The sequence below is a fragment of the Chrysochloris asiatica genome, unplaced genomic scaffold, assembly GCF_000296735.1.
Source record: "Chrysochloris asiatica unplaced genomic scaffold, ChrAsi1.0 scaffold00080, whole genome shotgun sequence".
NCBI classification, from domain to species: Eukaryota; Metazoa; Chordata; class Mammalia; order Afrosoricida; family Chrysochloridae; genus Chrysochloris; species Chrysochloris asiatica.
In genome coordinates this window covers 1029228-1045293 of record NW_006408598.1, presented here as the reverse complement: position 1 = coordinate 1045293, position 16066 = coordinate 1029228, and the positions used below count along the sequence as shown (strand labels likewise).

The 16066-nt window shown below is 37.3% G+C and overlaps 1 protein-coding gene across 1 annotated transcript in view; it reads right to left on the bottom strand.

Annotated features, from left to right (window-relative positions):
• The window catches only part of ESF1 (ESF1, nucleolar pre-rRNA processing protein, homolog (S. cerevisiae)), a 95622-nt gene that overhangs the window by 437 nt on the left and 79119 nt on the right, over positions 1 to 16066 (bottom strand). The window contains exons 11-12 of the mRNA XM_006865620.1: positions 7143 to 7219; positions 999 to 1145 (exon numbers count right to left, since the gene is read on the bottom strand). Coding sequence (XP_006865682.1) covers positions 999 to 1145; positions 7143 to 7219 — 224 coding nt within the window. The remainder of the gene's footprint in view (positions 1 to 998; positions 1146 to 7142; positions 7220 to 16066) is intronic.

The window sequence follows — 16066 nt, the reverse complement described above, 5'->3', positions numbered from 1 at the left end:
GCCTACTGTGAGCTGTACCAGACAAAGCACAATGTTCTTTCATGTAATGACAATCTACTTGCAGTGGGTAAAACAAACCACACTTAGATATCAACTGTTGGAATAGTTTTCTTTAAGGCAATAGTCTCCCTTAGTAAGAACAACAGATAAATAAAACTATTTTCATGCACTACTATTAATGTGTGAAGGCAGTTACAGTAATAGAAGACTGACTACATTCACTGAAGAGTTTGGTCCTTCAACGCTACTTAGAAGTAATCTGAAAGCTCCATCCCACATTCTTTCAGAAAATTCAGAATGTCCACCCCCCCTCCATGTTTTTTGATACTGATTATTGGAAGTCATTAAGTAGTTCTTTAAAGTGTTTGTGGGTTTTCAGTAAAGGGCACCATCTAATGCAGAGAGGCTCTGTGACCATCAGTTGTTATTATGTACTCATCAAAGAAGTAGGAGATGAGTGAGAGATGCAAATGAGAAACAGTCATTAAAACTCATCAAGCTGGTCATTCTATAGTGAGTGTAACCTGATGTGATGCAAGCCTGTTATTCCTCAGTTGGGATTAATTCTGAATACCTTTTCCAGAACGATCATTATATGGAGGGTAATTCTCATATTAAAAGCTACTTATATAACTTGACCACCAAAATACAAACCAAGTAGTTTAGCTGGTACTCAACCAAAAATAGAGTCCTGGTATAACACTGCAGGATAACAACTGGATTGCTAACAGTAAGGTTGACGGTTCAAATCTACTCCTTGGTGGCTAAGAGTCGGAAGAGACTCAACAACTGAACAGAATCCCAAAATATAGTGATGCGATCTACCCTATGACTAAATGGCTGTATTCGTTTGACTAAAAGATGGCCTTTGGCTCAGAAATGGACCCTGTCTGGGACATTTCAAGAGTAGTTTTCACTACACTCAATTTCTGTGTAAAGTGCTGATTTTAGACAACACCTGGCTTTAAGAAGCTAATGACTTATGTCCCTGTGGTTACCTCAAAGTCATCCTCCAATAATTCCTTCTTTTTTATGAGCTGTTTTTTCTTCTTTTTGCTCAGATTCTGGTGCTCCACAATCTTGCTGTAATTGAAGTGTTTCTTGCTGTCCTCCTCCTCATCCATCATGAGCAACGCCATTTCAGCCTATGAAGAGAAGCAGTTCAAATACATAAGATTCTCCCACTCCTAGGTAAGTAGAATGGGGCACAGATGCTCTAGGAAAGGAGAATTCCATCAGTGATGCTCCAGGGCAACATCTATTATATAAATCTGACTGTGGATTATCAAAAGTCATAAAGAAACCCAGAGATCTTCATAAAGTGATAGGTAGTCTTCAGAAGTAACATCAAATTAAGAGCAGGAAAGGAGTGAAAACTTGTATTTAAAAACCACACCACATGTCACCGAGTATAACTGTTTAGCAGGTTGCAAAAACAACAGTCCTCAAGTAAAAATTTCTCATTTTAATTTTAGTTTTTCTAAACAATGACATTAAATCTAGCAGATGTGTAGTATCTTGTAATATATGCAGTAAAATCTCCAAACATGTATTTTTATCCCAAGAAAAGTTATTGGGTGTATTCTTTCAATATTGATGTATTTCTAATAAGGCAAGGTCCTAACATGTATTTCTGAAATCTAAAATGACCATGACACTCAACATGAAACCTCAAGAATCAAATAAACCATCATGTATACAATAAAAACATAGCATGCATCCAGGCTTCTGTGAATCTTCCTACATATGAGGAGTCTTCAAAAGGTTCATGGAAAATTCCTGTTATAGAAAAAAAACAAACAACAAAACTATCTATGAATTTCTGGGGGGTCTTTGCACCAAAATAAACTCAAACTAACTTGTTATAATGTGTTTGAACAGGATCTAGTTTGAAGCACTAATAAGACATGTTTGAAAAGAGTGCGTATCAGAGCAATATGAATTCTGGGAAATTGTAACAAGCAGAAACATCAAATTTATGGTCAAGCTTGAGCAGAAGGATGAAGAAAAATCATTGATGTTTTACACAAAAAGTTTATGGGGGCAACGCACCCAACTAACAGTTTACAAATGGATAATTCATTTTAAGAAGGGTCGGAATTGACTCTATGGCACTTAACAACAACAAGGCAATGTTAATGATGAAACTGTCTGTGGTCTACAATCTGCATCAACTTGCGAAGAAGCAATCTTGTTTGTGGCCTAAATGTTTTCATTTAGGACCAGTGATTAACAGCAGAAACAACAGATTGTACACAAACATCTCAACTGGCTCAGTCTACACAATTATGACTGAAAAATTAGAGATGAGCAAACTTTCCACTTGATGGGTATCCAAACTGTTATGTCAGATCAGCTGCAGACAAGAAGAGGGATTTCAATATAAATGTAAACAAGTGGGATCAAGAACCTGAAGCATTTTGAATAATTATAAGAGGAGATCAAAGAAACATGGCTTTATGAGTTGTGATCCTGAAGAAAGAGCACAATCAAAATAATGATTTGTTGTTGTTAAGTGCCGTCGAGTTGATTCTGACTCATAGCGACCCTGTATAGGGTTTCTGAGGAGTAGCTGGTGAGCTTGAACCGCTGACCTTGCAGTTCAAATGGCTGTGCAGTCTGATGCATTAACCCACAGTGCCACACCAGGACTCCTAAGTAATGATTACTAAGAGGTAAAAGTGGTTCCATCAAAGCAAAAGCAGACTGGTCAAGAGCAACGGGCATGGCAAAAGTTTTCTGTGGTAGTAAAGACATTTTGCTTGCTGACTTTCTGGAGTTCAATGACACATCTATTTATTCTGAGAGTGTTTTGAGAAAATTAACCCAAGGTTTAGCAGAAATACATCCGGAAAAAGCTTCACCAGAGAATATCTACTATGTACATGCGCCTGCTCATTCCTCTCATCAAACAAGGAAAATTTTGCAAAAAAATTTATGGGAAATATCAGGCAATCTTACAGTCATGATTTGGCTCCTTCTTTCTTAATCTGAAAAAAAAAATCTTTAAATTGCATCTATTTTTTTCAGTTAATAATGTAAAAATGATTGCACTGACATGGTTAAATTCCAAGGACCTCAGTTAAATGGATGGTGTCACTGCTTATAAAAGTATCTTGACCTTGTTGGAACTTATGTTGAGAAATATAGCCTAAATTTAAAAATTTTTTAAATTCCATTTTTCCATAAACTTTTTGAAGTCCCCTTGTATATTACCTCTTCAGACTGCTTCAATTTTCTTTTCCTTCCATCCCTTGCATGTGCAGTTGGTTTTCTTTTTAGAACTAGCTTCCACAAAGAAAGTTTTTCTATTGCTTTGAAAATAATTTCATGAGCATTTTGTATATGAAAGGAGTGGAGAACAGAAAAGATTTAAAAGGCAGGTATGAGGCTCACTCCTAGACAGTAACGTGAAAGTCAGTCAGTATGTGGGCATTGTTGACTCCAATTTTTTTTTTTTTTTTAATCTCACAGATAATTATACTGAATGAAAGAAGACAGGTCTAAAAAATATTTACATGAAACTCATGAACAGGAAAACCTAACTGATAGTGACAGAATCAGTTTTGTAGTTGCTTTGCTGAGAAGAACCTTCTGGTATAATGGAAGCACTCTATATCTCTCCATGGTTAGTGGCAAGGTCAGAGGTTCAAACTCACCTCCTTGGAAAATGTACACAGAGTTGTTATGAATCAGAACCAACTGAACGGCACTTAATAGCAACAATAATGCATACAATATTAGCATGCAGTATACACTAACATGGTTTTGTATTAGGATGTAAGGGTTATGGGGACTCTAACCATCAAGTTGATTCTAATTTGTGATGAGGGATCCCATATATTACAGAGTAGAATTGTTCCACTGGGTTTTTTGTTATTTTTTTAAACATTTTATTGTGGATTTAGTGAAGGTTTACGGACAAGATTATCAGTTTTACATTCAACAAATCATACTCTTTGCTTCATCTCAATGATTGCAATCCCCTCCGTGGAACAACAGTTTCTTCACTATGGTTCTTACTTATTTCCATCCTATCCTTCTTCCCACCACTTCTCAACTTTGCCCTTAGATAAATATTGCCCTTTTGATCTTGAATGACTGACCATTCCACACTTTACTAGTGTTGTTGTCCCAAATATACACCTATCTGAAAATTGGGTGAAGTCTGTTTCTGACCTGAAGGTTGGTTGAGGGTCACAGTTCCTCCATATTCTTTCTGACCAGTAAGCCTGGTTTTTGTTATAATTCTGAGTTTTGTTCCACATTTTCTACTCTATCCAGGACTTTCTAGTGTGATCCTTCCCTTTTAGAGCAGTTGATAGTGGCAGTCGGGCACCATCTAGTTCTTCTAGTCTAAAAGTCATAGTGACTGATGTTAACAAGTTCTATTGGTCCAATGGATTAGTTGATGCCAAGCATCTTCAGATTTTTATCATTCTTTGTTCTGCACATGGACAGACCCATAATTGCACCTTAGATGGCTGCTAATGAGCTTGTAATCTACCAGCTGCTACTAACCAAAGTAGGATACAGAACATTGGCTTTGTAAATCGTTATGCCAACTGACCATGGTGACCCTGTGACTATGGTCCTGAGCTTCCACTGACTTAAGAAGTTCGATGATATCAACAAAGTTTTCATCATTTTTCTCACTTGTATGCTCTACCACAACTATGAAGTTACGTTTTCAAGAAAGGTAAATACCCATGCAAAAATATTCTCTTGCAAATCCTTATATCTATGTGGGAATACCCCCACCTCTCCTTTGCATACTCACACAGTCTGTGTATCTGCCTGCAGGAAACTGTAGTTCCAGGGTTATTTATATAGCAGTATTTACCTCTAGTTGTGGAGTCCTGGTGTGGTGCTGTGGACTGGAAGGTCAGTTTGAACTGCAAGGTTGGCAGTTCAAGCTCACCAGCTGCTCCTTGGAAACTCTTTACAGGGTTGCTATGTGTTGGAACAGACTCGACAGTACTTAAAAACAGTAACACCTCTATCCCCTTTAACCATTACAAACCTGTGTCTTCACATGTCTTCAGCATTCTACCAACCTTCCTAGTATATACTGCCCTTCCAATCACCCAAGTTGCCTGCCCTCCTACCCTTGCTAATCATCAAAGAATGATTTTTTCTTTTTTTAGTATGAATACCTTTCCTTGAGTTTTTACAATAGTGGATTCCTACAATATTTGTCCTTTTTGTGGCTGACTAATTTCACTCAGCATAATGTCCTCCTGGTTCGTTTATATTATGAGATGTTTTTCAGATTGATCGTTATTCTTCAGTGCTGCCAAGTATTCCACTGTGTATAAATACCAGTTTATTTATCCATTCTTCCACTGATGGGCATTTAGGCTGTCTCCATCTTTTTGCTATTGTGAATAGTATTGTGATGAACATGGGTGTGCATATATCTACTTGTGTCAAGGCTCTTATTTCTTGTGGAATATTCCATGTAGAGGAATTGCTGGTTCAAAAGGTATTTTTGGAGTCCTGGTACGGCTGGACAGCACTTAAAAAACACCAACCACAAAGGTATTTTGATTTTCAACATTTTGAGGACGTGTCATATTGTTTTCTACAGTGGTTATACCATTTAACATTCCAACCTCCAAGGTAGAAGGGTCCCAATACCTCTACACCCTTGCGAGCATTTGTTTTCTTTTTTGTTGTTGTTAGAGTTGAGATGATATCTTTGATTTGCATTTCTCTAATGACTATTGATGGTGAATATTTCATCATTTTTGTTGGTTGCCTGAATGTCTTTTCTTTGGTCAAGTGTCTGTTCATGTCCTATGTCCATTTTTAAAATTCGGTTGCTTGTCTTTTTATGGTACAGGTGTTGTTTTTTTGCTATAAATTATAGAGATCAGTCTGTTGTTTGATGTGTTACTGCCCCAATTTTTTTCCCATTCTATGGGGTCTCTTAACTCTTTTGATGCACATACATATTTAATTTTTAGTAGGTCCCAGTCATCTATTCATTTTATGTTTGTGTATGCTTAGTAATATTTGTGCCATTTATTATAGTCTGTAAGTGTGTCTCTGTTTTTTGACTGATAATCTTTAGAGACTATCTTTTCCCCATTTTATGTGTTTTGGCCTTTTGTCAAAGATCAGCTGACTATATGTGGATGGGTTTACTTCTGAGTTCTTAATTCTGTTCCAACTGATCTATGTATCTATCACTGTATCAGTACCAGGCTGTTGTGACCATTGAGGCTGTGTAATAGATTTTGAGATCAGGAAGTGAGAGGACTCCACTTTTGTTCTTAAATAATGCTTTGTTTATCTGAGGTCTCTTTCCTTTCCATATACAGCGGGTGATCAGTTTTTCCATTTCTTTAAAGAATGACACTGAAATCTGGATTGGGAATGCATCATATATATAGATTGATTTGGGTAGCGTTGACATTTACACAATGTTAAGTCTTCATATCCATGAGCATGGTAAATCCTTATATTTTTGTAAGTCTCTTGGTTTCTTGTAGTAGTGTTTTATAAGTTTCTTTGTATAGGTCTTTAGTTTCTATAGTTAGATTTATTCCTATAGTTAGAAGTATTTCATGTTTTGGGTGGCTATTGTAAATGGTATTGTTTTCCGGGTTGTCTTAATTAGTATAAAGGAATATAATTGATTTTCGTTGCTGATCTTACTCCAATTCTTGGCTCAGGAAAACCAAGCAAAAAATTCTGCATTTGGGTTTTTAGGGTCACTAAAGTACACGGCTCACTACATTTCCAAGAAACATTTGAAGTCTGTGTGTACTTACATTATTTGCAATAGTAAAGACAGGAACAAGTTGTAAAGGTGAAGTCTCTATTATAGAGCAGATTTCAGATTAAATTACAATTTATGGCGATGTTATTTAGTAGTTTTAATAAGAAGATAAATTCCTCTTCATCATAAAAGAATGTACCTGTAGTTTGAAGTCAATTTTAATTATGCATTAGTTGAAGAAAAAATGTTTGGCAGAAAGGTATTATTAAAAATTAAGTTTCTAAACCTATGGGTTTTATAATTATTTATAAAATTCATCACTAAAATCAGTTATCGAAGGCCCTAGAGACTCACGAAAAACTTAACTTATACATATCAATTATCCACGAAGCAAGTAACAGTGATTCCATTTTACCTTTTGCCTTTCTATTTCTGTTTCTTCTTCAGAAGATGTGCCATCTTTTGCAGATTTCATTGAGTTTTTCTTTCCACCTGACAATAACATATAAACATAAGAGGGTTAAAAATTATAGGGCTATCAGCCCTAATTTGTTTATACTTTAAGAAAAATACAGGAAACACAGAAGTAATCTCAATAAATCTACAGACTATCTAGAGGGAGAAAAAAAATTACTGAGAGAAGACTACAGACATGAATGAATAAACACAATGCTCTGGATGGAAGACTGAATAGCATAAATAAGACAATTTTTCTGAATCTCAAGTGATTTACCTTATCTTCAGACAAAAATAGAAAATTCAACATCTATTCATGATAAAAATACATCTATATTTAAAGAAACACTAAAATTCCTTTCAATAAAATCTTGATAAAGATCAAGATGTATTTGATATGCCACTGTACTTATAATAATGTACTAAAATAGTCTACAAAGTTTCATAACTAAAGAATTATTGTACTATCAGAACAAAGAAACTACATGATTTAGTACATAGTAAACCATTAGTGGACATTTTCCAATAGCTGCTTGTACGTAATTAATTTCATTCAGGATTGGGAGGGGGGGAATTAAGGCCATATTTTGTAACCACTAATCTTTCCTGTTTGTTCACAAGTAATTATCAATATCTTTTTGCATGTTTGATCAATTTTAGACTAAAGAAGTTGGTAGAATTCTTCTATTTAATCATCACTGGCTTTAGTGGATAGTGTATAAATTTGAATAACAGTGGTATTAACAGGTCTTCCTTGTAGGTGTATGGGATAATATCCATCACAGACAGTGTTATACTTCATGACATGACAATTTCCAATTTTCCTAGATTCATACTTCGCACATTCTATATTTCAATTAATGGATGTTTACAGCTGTTTCTCTTCATTTTGAGTTGTCCCTGAGAGCTTTACCCCATTTGTGTCATAATGGTCAACTCTACTTTGAGGAGCTAGTTTTTCCAACCTGAAGAGCTCATCTTCTGGCACTACATCTGACAATGTCCCACTGCTATTCAATATGTGATTGAATATGTGTGATGTGCTTAATTAGTACCTGGTGCATGGTACTATATAAATGCATGATATCATTATGATAGTAACATTACACATATGTCCTGATTCCCTGGACTAATGTCATATTTTATCTTCCTTTTCTTTGTGTCTTTTGGACTGGGAGGGATTAAAATGAAACTGATGCCAGGGTTCTAAAGTATGACAGACTAGTCTAAAGAATAAGAAAGCTCTGAATCTCCAAAGCCACATACTGCTTCTCTAGGCTGTTAACGCACAGTGTTGATCCTTTCTGAACTGCTGCATTATTTTCTTGAATAAGCTGTGCCTTTCAATGCAGAGAAGCCAATATGTTAAAGTAATGTGTAACATATATATATAGCACTTATGTAACTCAAGTCTTAGTATGCATTAACTTTTTTTTTTAAAAAAAAGTTTTATTTCGAATCATGTGAAAGTTTACATGGAAGAACATTAGTTTTATGTTCATTCTATCGTATATCATTTCACTGCCATGGTTCCCAATCCCCTCCGTGCATCATCAACCAACCAAAGGGCATACCCTGCAAGCCTGCCCTCGGTCATCAGCACACAGTCCCTCTCCCTCTCTGGCCTCCATTACTTCATGTTATCGTCTCTGCTTCTTTCTCTGGTGTCACTTTTTCTCTGGGTAGGGTCGTGCACTCTTCTCTCTTGATGGTCCCAGGGACCTCCGCTCCTAGACTGCAAAGTCAATCACTGCCCTCCTTTTGTTACAAAACGTCTACCTTTACATTTCCAACCCTCACAATCAGTCCTGATAACAGTTATTCACTATTGTATCACAAGAGACCTATCCACATCTCCTTTCATCAGCCCTTCCCAGGCAGACTTGATACTACTCCTCCATGCCCTCTGGATCTAGACAACTCTTGAAGGCTTATAAGCCAGTCACTTCTTGCCTTTGTAGGCTCCCCCATTTTGGGTAGCCAATGTCCAAGTGGCCCATCCCTGTCTACTCTGTGTATGGAGGGGTGGGAATGATTCTTGCTGTAAGGATTTGTTCCCTCTTTAGAGCTACTGCATCCATAAGTGGAAGTCAAGTTCATCAAATTGTATCAGATTACTCTTTTCCTCTTCTTTCTTCTTCTAGTTGTGCTCTGATCATCCAGTCATTGAAGCCAAGTCAAGTGTGTATTATCTGCAAGTGTGGGCATTCTTGTGCATATGCCCTCTCTTCTTATCAGCTGGACGCTTCACTGTCCACTCTAGTCCTCTGTGGCTATGTCACTGACTCTGGGCCCAAGAGTCCCGAGGTCTTGCCATACTGCTGGCCGACCAAGTCTCCACTTGGGTTCACAAGAGTCGATTGAACATTGTAGGGCTTAGCTTGCAGCTTCATTGCTGTTTTTCTATCACTTCCCCTTATCGGTGATGAACGTGGTCACCAATCAGAGCATGTATTCCCACTGAGTCTTAGTCTTGAAAATGGGTTTAGTCTGAGGGGACCTGACCACTTGCCTTGACGTCTCCTGGGCGAGCAACTTGCTTGTTCTTGTAGTAATCAGTTGGACTACCTATATTGTTTCATATTTTTCCTATTGGTCTTTCTTGCAAGAAGTATTTTCTGTTCTAACTGCTCCAGGCTGGTCTGCTTGTCCTTTTAAGTGGAAATTTTCCACCTCAGAAGATTCTGGATGCTGTTCAGGATTCCACCTTTGGTCTAATGTAATGCAGAGGCTCTGCAGCAGGAAGCCTCCTTCACTGGGCATGTTGTAGCCCCATTTTAAGTATTCCAAAGTATGCATTAACTTTTGGAGCTGCATTCAGTTAAAATTATTTTTCCTAAATTTACATTTGCATTTTTATCTGTTCATAAAAATGGAACATATGAATATATTCCTAAGGCTGTTTATGAATACACATTTTATATTTTCACTTTCATTGCTTTTTTACCCCTTTCTAATCCTTCCTTCTTTGGCAGGCATAAAATACAGACTGTATACGATTAATAAGGAACTCTGGTAGTGTAGTGGTTACTAACTGGGCTGCGAACCGCAAGGTCAGCAGTTCGAAACTACCAGCTGTTCCGTGGGAGAAATATGAGGTTTTCTGCTCCTGTAAAGATTTACAGCCTCGGAAGCTCTGTACAGGGTCGCTATGAGTCGGAATTGACTTCACGGCACAAAATAACAACAACAACAATATGATTAATAAAGAAGATAAATCTCTTCACATACACTGTGAGAAATAATTTCAAAGAGCCCACAAAGTACAGTGCTGGGTTTTATAAAAATCTGATGAAAAGTCATAAAAGTAAACTTGAAGGGTAGACTGTGATGAGAGAAAAAACCCAAGAATCTCCAAGATGGTTGGGTAAAAAAAATGATATCCAATTTTATTGTGGTGAAAATTTCTTTGCTCACTGTGTGCTAGACTCAACTGTTTAGTCAACAGATAACTAATGTATAAAGATCTTTTCTGCATGGTTAACAATATCATATGAAGGGACATCTGAATTTGTTACAGAAAAAATTTCTTTTCTCTCTTTGGAAAATTTTAGATACTAGGAAATGAAAGTACTGCTCTAAAATGTTATCCTATTTTGAAGTGAATCTTTTGGCAAGTAAGAAAACACATAGGCTGGGACCATTTAATAACATATATACTAGGGATTTCCAGGAAGAAGGCAGACAGGCTATACAGATACTCTACAATACTGATTAGTTGTTAAGTGCCATTAAGTTGGTTCCGACTCATAGCAACCCTATATGGTTTCCAAGAGATGGCTGGTGAATTTGAATTGCTGACCTTGAGGTTCAAACATATTTTGTGGTCCAGTGATTTATCCCACACCAGAACCCGAGTGATCAAATGAAACACACATGATAATCTTGGAACCCTGAGCTTCAGAGGATAGGATGGAGGAGTAGACTGAATATGGAAGCTCACTAGAGGTTGTGAGAAAGGAGACAGATGGATAACTGCTGGCTGGCCTGACTCAGTGCAGTCATCTTGAACTTTTGTGACCAGCATTGGATCCAAGCAGTGAGTGACCTCACAGCATGGATGCACACCAGTGGCTGGTGATGAGAAAGGTAGGAACAAATCTCCCTTGTTCCTCATATTCCCCTGGAGACCAAATGCATGGCCTGCTACCACCCTCAGCCACCCCCAACAACAGCCTGTTTTGACAAAGGTCAAAGACACATGGCTTTGTGAACTCTGCTTCTTCAGATCTGCAGAACACTTAAGAGTTGGTACCTGACCATCCCTATACTAACATAACTAGCTGCTCTGTTCTAGCAGCCCTATGGCACTTAAAGAATTCTTTCTGGGTGGCATGAACTACTTCCAGATTAGGTGCCCTGCCATTTGGGCTGAGCATGTCACCCTCTCATCCCTCCCTTTTTCTCCTCTTTGAGTCTAGCCCCTGCCCTAGTTTTTTTCCTTTTGTTGTTTTTACTCCTTCCTTTTTCCCTTCGCTTGTTTTTAACCTTTATTTCTGCACAACTTATTTTTTCTTTTCTTTTTTCCACCCTTCTTTGTACTTTGTTTTCATCTTCCCATTCTCTTTTCTTCTTCCCTCTTCCTAGTTTTTGTTTAGTTTATTTTCTCTTCCAAAGTTTTCATTTCCTTTCCCGTTTTCAGTTTTCCTCTACTTCTTTGTTTAGATTTTTTTTCCTTGTGTCATTTTTCTCTTGCCTCACCTGGCAGGAAACAGCAACGATGCCCACTCAGCCTAGCCACAACTGTACCCTCATTGGGCAAAAGTCACTACCAGTTTTGATGAACAATAGACAAACCCAGCATATGTCAAACCTACCCTGAAATGTACAGCTACCATGACCTGAGCTATACAGTCGGTGAACATAGAACTGTGCATACCCTTCCATTTTCTAATCAGACCCATCAGAAATAAACTGTTAGATACTGTTGTTACGTGCTATCAAGTTTCCAAGGTGGGAAGCACTGACCATGCAATTAGCAGTCCAGCACCACAACAGGACTTCATATCGATACATAAAAATCAACTACATACAAATACAACATCATCAAAATGTCTTTAGAAAACAATTTCAGTGCATATGAAGCAACCAGACAAGAGTGACTCAAACAAGTGACCAAGATGCAGAGCCAGAAAATATCTCTGAGAAAGAAAAGGTATTGGAACTACCTGAAAAAGAATTCTAAAGAATGATATTTAGATATCATAAACTGATTAAGAGAAAGAGCAAAGAGAACAGAGAAAAAGCTTTAGAAGAAATTAGGAAAACATTACAAGAACAAATGGGGAAAAAAAATAGTAAAAACCTGCAAATAGTGATCCGGAAGATTAATACCAAAACTTTGGAAATTGACAATATATCAAAAGGGGAAAGGAGGAGATAGGAATATATGGAAGGCCAAATTACTGAGCCAGAAGACAAATCTCTCAAATGCAAAGAAAAGGAATGAATCCTAACAGAATCTCAGCAAAAACAAAGTTCTTTACAAAGAAGAGTAAGACTAAATTTTGATTTCTCAGCAGAAACCATGCAAACAAGAAGTCAATGGAATGACATATATAAAACCCTGAAAGAAAAAACAACTGCTAAATAATGTAGTAAAATTGTCTCAAATATTATGGCAGAATTAGGACATGTCCAGAAAAACAGAAATCCAAGGAATTTGTAACAACCAGACCAAATTTACAAAAAATTCTAAATGGATAGAGAACCAACAAGAGCAGACAATTTGAGATTAACCAATAAGCATCCAAATTGTCTGCCGTTGTTGGTTCTCTATCCATTAAGTATTTTTTGTAAATTTGGTCTGGTTGTTACAAATTCCTTGAATTCCTGTGGGCTAATGCGTCAGACTGCAAAGTTGTTTTAAACTGCAAGGTTGGTGGTTCACGCTCACCAGCTGCTCCTTGGAAACCCTATATAGGGATGCTATGGGTTGGAATTGACTCGATGGCACTTAACAACAACAACATATAAGTATCCAAAGTAAAACAAACCAAAGAGTGCGAAAACAGGGAACCAGAGATACCAATAAATAATGAAAACAGCCACAAAGTAAAAAGTAGGAATAGTACCGTTATAGAACTTCCAAATGTTGAGGAAGTGAAATAGAATTCAGTATGAAACAATGAAGAAATAAATAAATTGCACGGTAATCTCAGGGAAAATTAATAAATATTATTTATTAAAAAGAGAAAAAGCACAAAGATTTAGTAAACATTAAAACAACAGCAATGAAGACTATGACAAGAAAACTCACAAACAAAATGAACTCGCCACATAACATTATGTGAAACAAAGACACCAGCAGTATCACAAAAAATACACAGCAAAATGATAGCAGTGAATTCATGCCTATTGATAATTACACTGAATGTAAATAGATTAAGTACACCAATTAAGAGAGAGGCAGAGAATGGATAAGAAAACAGGACCCTTCAATATACTATCTACAAGAAACATACCTCTAAACAATGACAAAAACAGACTAAAAATCAAAGAATAAAAAATAGATCTAATGGTAATAAAAATGAGCAAGAGCAGTGGCATTATTAATTTCTGATAATACAGACTTTAGAGCAAAAACCAATTATGTAAGAGACAAAGAAGGACCTATGTAACTGAAGGACTCTGTGCCTGATCAACAAAACGGCATTACAGCTGCCCTCAAGTGGCGCTGAATAAAGCCTTGCTCACACTTCTGGTCTCTAGAAAACTTAAGTCATTATTACACCAAGACACAATGCCCCTCCCCGACCCCCCCAAATTTCATGCTTCAGAAAAATCTCCAAGACCTCGCCCATTGGAAACTCCTCAGAACTGTACCCAAGACCACACCACCTTAAATACCCCAGTCTGTAAGAAAGAGGGGGGCACTTGGTCTCTTTTGGTGACTTAAGAGTATCACCTCCCAGGTTCACTCTCAATAAACCTAGATCCAGAGGGCCTAGAGGAATGTAGAATCCCAGTGAGTAGTATCCAATCTGTCTTGGCGGGGCTGATGCAATGAAATGCAGACGGGTCTCTTGTGATACAATAGTGAATAATTGTTATCAGGACTGATTGTGAGGGTTGGAAATGGAAAGGTAGATGTTTTATAGCCAGGAAGGGAGTGATTAACTTTACAGTCTAGGAGCAGAGGTCCCTAGGACCATCAGCGGAGAGGCAGGACCCTACCCACAGAAGCAGCGATGCCTGAGATGGAGGCAGAGACGATGACATGGAGCGACGGAGCATCTGGGGATTTTAGATCCAGAGAGGGAGAGCGACTGTGTGCTGAAGACTGGGGTGGGTGGGGGGTGGAGGTGTAGGGGGCAGGTTTGCAGGATATACCCTTTGGTTTGCTGATGATGCATGGAGGGGATTGTAACCATGGCAATGAAACGATATACGATAGAATGAATGTAAAACTAATGTTCTCCCATGTAAACTATCATATAATTCACAATAAAACATTAAAAAAAAGATAATAGAATCAAGAAAAGAAATTGGTTCTTTTAAAGGATTAATAAAAATTGTTAAACCACTTGCAAATCTAACAAACGAAAAGAAGATGCAAATAAGCAATGAAATGGCTGAGGTTACAACAGAACCAGTGGAAATAAAAACGATAATAACAGAATACTATGAGGAATTGTATTCTAACAAATCTGAAAATCCAGAACGGACAAATTTCTAAAAACACACTACTTACCTAACCTAAGGCAGACTGAAGTAGACCACTTGAATAGACCTATATATAACAAAAGGAAAATTATCCAGTCAAAATCCCCCCATCCCATCAGAAAAAGTCTGGGCTTAGAAGGCTTTATTGGTGAATTCTACCAAAGCCAACCCCAATTCTATCCAAACTATTCAGAACATAGAGAAGGATAGAAAACCCCTGAACTGATTTTATGAAGTGAACAAAACCCTAATCCAAAACAGGCTAATACAGACAAATCTGGATCACAGTGGATCATTATCACTAAATGCCACCCCTTGTCTGTCAGTTTGTTATATTGTGGGGGCTTGTGAGTTACTGTGATTCTGAAAGCTATGCCACCGGTATATTAAATACCAGCAGGGTCACTTATGGTGGACAGGTTTCAGATGAGCTTTCAGACCAAGACAGACCAGGAAGACGGAATGATAAACTACTTCCGAATATTTTGTCACTGAAAATCTTATGAATAGCAGAGAAAATTGGTCAGATATAGTACTGGAAAATGAGCCCCTTAGGTTGGAAGGCACTCAAAATGCGACTGGGGAAGCGTTGCCTCCTTAAAGTAGAGTTGACCATGATGAAGTCCATGGGACCTTCATTTGCTGATGGGACACAACTCAAAATGAAGACAAACAGGTGTAAACATTCCATTGAAAATCAGAACATGGAATGTAAGAAGTATGAACCTAGGAAAATTAGAAATTGTAAAAAATGAAATGGAATGCATAAACATCGGTATCTTAGGCATTAGTAAGCTGAAATGGACTGCTATTGGCTATCTGGAATCTGTCTATGATAGGATAATATTCATGACCTGCAGGGAAGCCCAGTTAATACCACTATTACTCAAATTTACACACCAACCATTAAAGCCAAATGAGGATGAATTAGAAGAATTCTACCAACTTATTCAATATGAAATTGATCAAACATGCAATCAAGATGTATTGATCATTACCAGTGATTGAATGCAACGGTTGAGAGCAAAGAGGAAGGATCAATATTTGGAAAATATGGCCTTTGTGATAGAATTCATGCTGGAATTCAACTCTGCAAAACCATTGATTTATTCATTTCAAATACCTTCTTCAGACAGCATAACAGATGACTATACACATGGACCTCGCCAGATAGAATACACAGAAATCAAATTGACTACATCTGCAGAAAGAGATGAT